At 29.5% G+C, this 7,426-nt stretch overlaps 2 protein-coding genes across 2 annotated transcripts; both read left to right on the top strand.

Annotated features, from left to right (window-relative positions):
- The first annotated feature begins 304 nt into the window (after nucleotides 1-304).
- Nucleotides 305-2,193, top strand: LOC110624073 (60S ribosomal protein L22-2). Its single transcript, XM_021769147.2, has 2 exons — nucleotides 305-641; nucleotides 1,854-2,193. The coding sequence occupies exons 1-2, from the start codon at nucleotides 412-414 to the stop codon at nucleotides 1,996-1,998; spliced, it is 375 nt and encodes a 124-aa protein (XP_021624839.1). The 5' UTR covers nucleotides 305-411; the 3' UTR covers nucleotides 1,999-2,193.
- Nucleotides 2,194-4,377: 2,184 nt separating this feature from the next.
- On the top strand, nucleotides 4,378-5,379 carry LOC110624557. Its single transcript, XM_021769753.2, has one exon. It carries the CDS (start codon nucleotides 4,454-4,456, stop codon nucleotides 5,312-5,314), a length of 861 nt encoding a protein of 286 aa, XP_021625445.1. The 5' UTR covers nucleotides 4,378-4,453; the 3' UTR covers nucleotides 5,315-5,379.
- The last annotated feature ends 2,047 nt before the right edge of the window (nucleotides 5,380-7,426 follow it).

Here is a 7,426-nt window from a genome sequence, read left to right on the forward strand (position 1 = left end):
AGATGAGAGAGGCAGGAGTGGTTAAGGGTAAATTAGTAAGTTTAAAATATTTTTATATATATATAATTTGAAAAATAAATTTCATAACCTGAAAATCTATTATTATAGGTAACAAGGATTTTTATATTAAATATCTCAATGTTTAGGGGTTTTATGTTATAAATTTAAGTTTAAGGGATAACTAAGTGAAATTTACATTGTCTTTGACTGACTCATTCTAAACGACATCGTATAAAACCTCAGCATAAACCGTAGGGAACGACGTCGTTGGGGGCATCAAAAACCCTAGAGTCCCCCTCCGCCTCAGCAATTACCCTCTCCTTATATTTTCTCACACTTCGCTTCCTTAACTTCTCAAAGCTCTGGTCAGCTGGTCTATCTAATCTCGAGTCGCGAAGCAGAAACGGCAAGATGAGTCGCGGGGCGGTAGCTGGAGCTAAGGGGAAGAAGAAGGGAGCGGCTTTTGTAATTGACTGTGCGAAGCCAGTGGAAGATAAGATCATGGACATCGCTTCCCTGGAAAAGTTCCTGCAGGAGAGGATCAAGGTTGGTGGCAAGGCCGGTGCCCTTGGTGACACTGTCACCGTCACTCGGGACAAGACTAAGATCACCGTTACCTCTGACAGCAACTTCTCTAAAAGGTACTCCAATTGATTTTTTGTTCATTACTTAATATTTGTGCTCAAGTAATTTCTAACAAAATAGGCGTCTTTAGGTATATGTAATCAGAGTTCTGAGAAAAAGTAGTTGTTTATTCGGTGTTCATGTGAAGTAGATGAGCATGGTAGACATGGAATCTGATGATCGAACTAGGCTTACAATACCTTACAGTATGTTTCGGAGGAAATTTTTGGTGGTAAGATATGGATTTTTCAAGTAATTGGAATGTGGTACTTCATTGGGGAGCAAGAATTTTTAGGCATTGTTTGGATGGTGTTTTTTCATGGTTATGTAATGTATTGTTCTACAGATAACCATGTTTGGAAAGATTGTATTATATTTTGTATGGTTTTTAGTGATTAAGTTTCGTGGCTATAGAAGCTGTGAAAACTCATAGATTCTTTGACCACCAAATTGTTGGTGTTGCATTGTTATAAAAATTTGTTTCGACCAATTTACCCTTACAACAATTATTTACTTCAACTTACCAAACCAAACTCTCCAATCTAGTAATCTCCCTCAATATCATGTTATTATAAAATATTTAATAATATGTAATATATTGAATATGATTTCCTTTTTTAAAAAAAGGACAGCTCTTTGTGAACCGGAATAAATATAAAATATGTATTAAATTATTAAAATTGAGGAATTAGTGATAAAAAAATGAATAACAGCATTTAGGTAATTTAATTGTTATTTAGAACAATACTACATAATCAAACCAAGCAAGCAATGGTTATAGAACCATGATAAGCTATACAATCTTTGCAAATGTTGTACAACACGATACATTATAAAACCATACAATGAAAACCATACATTGATGAAATCATGGGAAAATATCATCCAACAGGGCTTAAAGAAGGTGAGAACCCATTCTTTCAAGCCACCAAATTGGTGTATTGGAATATTTTGATTTCTTAATCTACTGTTTTTGCCTCTCAAAATTGAGCACTCCATGCCCTATGCAAGTAATTGTAATGTCTTCTTTGTTGCCATATTATATTTTAGTTTGCATCTTGACAGATGATGGCTATCCTGGCTGTGCAATGGATAGTGTAAAGCTACACATTTGTTTTCCCTTTGTTCCAGCTAACGCATTTATTTTCATTATTTTCAGTGTAACATTAGACTTTGAAGTTTGATACATAGGTTTAACAATTCCATTACTTGTTTTTACATTTTGTTAGGTATCTTAAGTACTTGACCAAGAAATATTTGAAGAAACACAATGTGCGGGATTGGCTTCGGGTGATTGCTTCCAACAAGGACAGGAACGTTTATGAACTTCGGTACTTCAACATTGCTGAGAATGAGGGAGAAGAGGAAGATTGAGTACCCCAATCAAGTATTTCATATGTTTTAATTTGCTTATCTTAGAGCCTCATTATCTATATCATCTGTTGGATCTGTACTTGTTGGAGTGGTTTTGTTGAAATTTTGGCTACTTATAATTGAGTATCTCCTTTTTATGTTGAGATGTTATTAATACCATGCAATGCAAATTACGTCCTCCAGTTTGGTTATAGAGATGACTATCTCTGGATTTCCACTTTTCTTTCTCTCTCTTTCTTTCTGCTTATATGGACGTAGTTTATGGTCCAGCACTTTGTACTAGCTGGTGCCTTGAAGACATTTGCTACCAATTTGATTGTCACTGTTGTAAATTAGTATTGTTTCCAACATGAAGTGAGAGGCACTTTCTGCTAAATAATGTTTAGACTTCTTATGAATAATTGGTTTCACAGCTGTGATGTATTTACTGCAATTAGTTATAGATTTGGATCAGCAGGGAGCAGAGGCTGCAGATTTACTAAACTACCTCTGGAGAGTATATGCCTGTGGTTGCATGTTTGGAGATTTTTCTTATATCCCTCACGTGCGCGCCCATGCGCACACACGGGTGAGAGCAATGAGGAGATAAGGCTTTCAGCAAAGGCTCCTTTTTGAATTGGTCATCAACTCAAAACGGAAGTTCGGTTATGAAAAGTTGTGAGCCTTTATTGATGCCCTGGTGCTAGATTGAGATCTATTGGTTGGTTATTATGAGAAGGAACTCCAGTTACTGGGTGAGATTCAATACTGATGCTAACCTTATTGATCAATTGCATGATTCATTTTTTCTTTGTTTTACTAAAGCATAAGGGAAATACTTTTTATTTTTCCATATTTTCTGCGTTTGGGCGCTCAAAACTATTCAATGAAAAATATTTTTTTATCAAAGAAAATTTAAATATTTTTAAAAAACTGACTTTTTCTCTTTAAAATAGGAAATTAATTTTCATAATTTAAAATTTTTATTAGCACTTTTATATATAAATATATTTTATTTTTTAAATATTAAACATAAAAAATAAGTTCTTGTGTCGAATTTTTTTTTATAAAAATTTTTTTTAATACAAATTATTATTATTTTTTTAAATAGAGCCTAAATTTATTTAATATACCCATATGTTTTTTTTTCACCTAATATGCTCATACGTCAACTTCTAATTTGGTTGATCTTGGGAACTTGAATAGCAGACCAGGAGAAACTGAGCTTTCTATTTAACAAATATTATATTTTTAAAAAGTAAAATTTACTATTTAATTTTTATATTTTGTGAAATTTATTAGTTGATTATTATACTAAGTTCTAAAATTTGGATTTTTAACAGTAACGGTGATGTTATTGGAGCATTTTCTTTATCATTAAAATTTCGAACCTAAAAACATATGTAATGCTCATGTTCCAGGAAACATTGCTATAATAGCATGCGACTAATAAAATGTACTTAAATATAAAATTTATGATGATTTTAATATATTTGTTATTTATTATATATATATATATATATATATATATATAGATGCATATAAGTATTTACCTAACCTGATAATTTTGACTTAAAAGCAACATTAAATTGAGTTCAATAATTTATTGATAGTAATACCATAATCATTGAAGAAATGGGTCTCTGAATGACTCGGTTCAAACTAAATATCTCTCAAGGTCTTTTTTGGATTAAAATTCTACTAAAAACATAATTTAAATTCTACTAAAGTAAATATACTAATAAACTATTTAAAAGGCTAATTCAAATATGTAATTTATATGATTTTTTCTCTAAATTGACTTTAATTATCAGAGATTTTATTTACCAAATCATTCAGTATTTTTTTATTATTTTAATTATTATTTTTTATTATTTTATAGATATATTATTCGTCATTATCATATTTATAATGAATTTTTTCTTTTAATTAGTGGATTGAGAATTATTTACTTTTAACAAAAAATTAAATTTATTCTTAAATTATTTTAAAATATCAAATTTTATTTTTTTAATTTAAAATATTCTTAAAGATTAGAAAAAGATAAATATGTCCAAATAAAATTAAATAGACTGATTAATTTGTAACTCAAATTTTTATATTTTGATAAGTAATAACTTTATTTAATATTTTAATAATAATTTATAAGTAAATTTAAATAAAAAATAAATTTTATTATTTTTACTATTCGAGGACAATTTAATTTCTTCTTTATTTTGATTGAAAAAATTATTCTTAAAATATTATTATTTAATTGAGAATATTTGATTTCTTCTTTGGCGACGCAATAGGACAAAAGATCTAGTACAATAGTGTAGAAATTAAAGACTAGGGTGAAGTTTCATATAACCATCCGGCTACCTTCCTCTCGTTTTCCTCAATTATATATATTAATACTTCTCTTCCAAAGAAGTTCATTGCAGATTCATAAACTCCTGCATATCATATCAAAGTTGAGAGAACCTTTCTCACGAACATGCCTCCTATCACCGATATCAAGCATCGCAGCCACCCAGCGCACGATCTAAAGCTCTCACATCCCGCCACGCCTTACATCTGTGATGGATGTAAAGAGATCGGTTATGGGATATGCTACAGATGCAGAGAATGTAGATTTTATTTGCACAAGGAATGCGCAATCCCTCACTCACCTACATATCATCATCTCTTTAAAGGAAGCAAATTCGATTTCTACAGGAGATCTCCAACATCTGGGGGGAGAATCTGTGATGCTTGTGGGAAAGATGTGAATGGGTTTCTGTATCACTGCTCATCTACGGGGTATGATATGCATCCTAACTGTGCAAAGCTCCCACTTATCTTAAATGGGGAAGGTCTGACGCTAGAACTAAAAGGAAAAGCATCAGCTTGCCAAAAATGTCGTGTTAGTGGTCGTCGTTCAAATGGGTGGTCTTATGTTTCTAGTTGCGGCAAATACTGTCTTCATGTGGCTTGTGTGAAGGAGATGATTATTGAGGCCTGGGAAAAGAAATACTTTAATCTACAAAAGGGCCATGAAATCAATAGAAATCACTTGAAATTGCCGAGTAAAGAATCCAAAAATGGAAGAGTGATAACCCGAGGTAGGGGAAGAAGCTCGTCACCTGGAAGACGGGATGGCAGAACTGAGAAAGAGGGTAAGAGAAGATACTCATCATGCGGACGATCTTCTAACAATCGGGAAAAAATAACTGGGAGAAATGCCGGAAGAAACCCATCGATGATCTGGTTGAATACCGGAGTTACAGTTCTTGGAATTTTGCTTTCGGCCTTTTTGGGAGTTCCAATCACTCCACTTGCATCTGCAGCTGTTCTTCTTGCTAAAAATTTATTCTGAAGTTAATTTTACTTTTATTGTTTCGAGTTTAAATTATATATCAAACCTGCTTGATGAAGCTGTAATTTTTTTTTTCTACAAAATATTTATCGTTAATTTTTTTTAAATGCATCAAATATAAAAAACATAAAAATATATTTCCTTAAAAAATATTTAGAGTTAAATTTGAGTTGCACTCACAAACTTAATTTGATATTAAATACATCTGCGTAAATATAAATTTAAAAGATATCAGATTTTATTCTTTCGATTTTCAATTTTCATTTCAAAAAAAATTTCCATTTAAAAAAAATCTATTAAAAATAAGTTAAATATTAGTGTATATTTTCGATCTAAAACAATAAAATCTTTCATATTTAATTAAAATTTAATCTCTTAATTTAAATATTATATTTTTTTATTTTATTTTAATATTATTATAAATTTAATGATAAATATACAAATTGATCCTATGTAAATATACCCATTTACAACTAAGTCTTTATATTTTTATAAATTATTCTTAAATCTTTTAATTATTTAAAAATAAGTAGCTAGAATTTTGCAAATTGATTATAAAAAATATACTTATTTATAAATAAGTCCTCATATTTTATAAATTAATTCTGAATATTTTAATTGTTGACAAATAATCCCTATAATTTTATAAATTAATCACTATATATTTTAACTATCTATGAATAAGACTATATTTTTGCAAGTTGATCCTTATATTTTACAAATTAATTGACACATAAATTAATTATTTATAAATAATCCCTACAATTTTACAAATTAATTCCTACATATTTTAATTATTTACAAACAATACCTTATATTGGAAGCATGTTCATATGATTCTAAGGGATCTTCAAAAATAATTATAATATTTAAGGGATCAATTTGTAAAATATAATGCCTACTTATAAATAGCTATAATATTAGGGATAAAATTTTAAATTATAAAGCTATATTCTTAAATATTTACAACATTTATAGATTAATTTGTAAAATTATATGAGCTTATTTGTAAATAATATAATATTTAATGATCAATTCATAAAATATAATGACTTTTTTGTAAATAACTAAAATATTTAGAAACTAATTTGTAAAGTATAGTATATTGTTTTTAAATAATTATAATAAGTAAGGATTAATTTTATAAAATTATAGTTCAAAACTACTGAATTAATTATTTTTAGCTAAGGAAAAAAAAAAAAATTATTTAATTCAATTTTAGCTGAAGGCATTCATGTTTTTGTCCCTGCATGCTACTCTTCGGCTTCTTCAGAATATGGGTTTTGTTGTTGTCTTTCTTGGGGTCTTGAATGGGTGGCCATGGAGATTCTCTAGTTTCTTGCTTCACAGTTTTGGATCTCCCATGGTCTTAACAGTGCTCATTTGAAGATGATGATGATGATGATGGCTGCCAAGCTTCTCTGCCCATTACAGATCCAGCCTATCTAAAAGTTTTTTTTTTTGTGGGCTTAGATTTGTGCTAATGGGTTAATGCTTGGGCCTTTTTCTTATAAATAAGCTAGTAGAGTACTTGCATAAGTTGATTTTGCAGTGAAATACAAAGGATGTGTTTGGTATATACTGATTCAATATAAGATTATCAAAATTTCTATTGAAATTTAGTAGAAAATTTGATTTTATTATGTTATATTACCGCAAATATCAAACGTACGAGCTTCGTGTCAAATAATATCAAAATTTCTCATATACTTACAGAAATATCAGAACTATCTTCACGCCATGCAGTTATTTAATTTTTCGAACACATATGCAGACAGGATTGCAAAGTAACTGTACCTATTATTTTTCATCACATCACATCATCGGACTGAATATTTTTTCATCGAAGATGAATTCACAGATAATTCAATTTGTCTCAAATGATGAACCGATCAACTAAAGAAAATTTCATAGGCTTTGGATCAACGGTGTTTTTTTAATCCTTCGTCGTTTAGGAGTGGTGAGACTCCGTAATCATCACATTTCATCTTCTTAATTGGTACCATAAATTTTGGTGATTACATCTCAAAAAGGCAAATGATTATTTACATAATTAATAATTTTTTTTAAAAAAAGTAAAATATAAAATAGAAATGGATGGTCCAATTTACT

The sequence above is a fragment of the Manihot esculenta genome, chromosome 10 (assembly GCF_001659605.2).
Source record: "Manihot esculenta cultivar AM560-2 chromosome 10, M.esculenta_v8, whole genome shotgun sequence".
Taxonomy (NCBI): domain Eukaryota; kingdom Viridiplantae; phylum Streptophyta; class Magnoliopsida; order Malpighiales; family Euphorbiaceae; genus Manihot; species Manihot esculenta.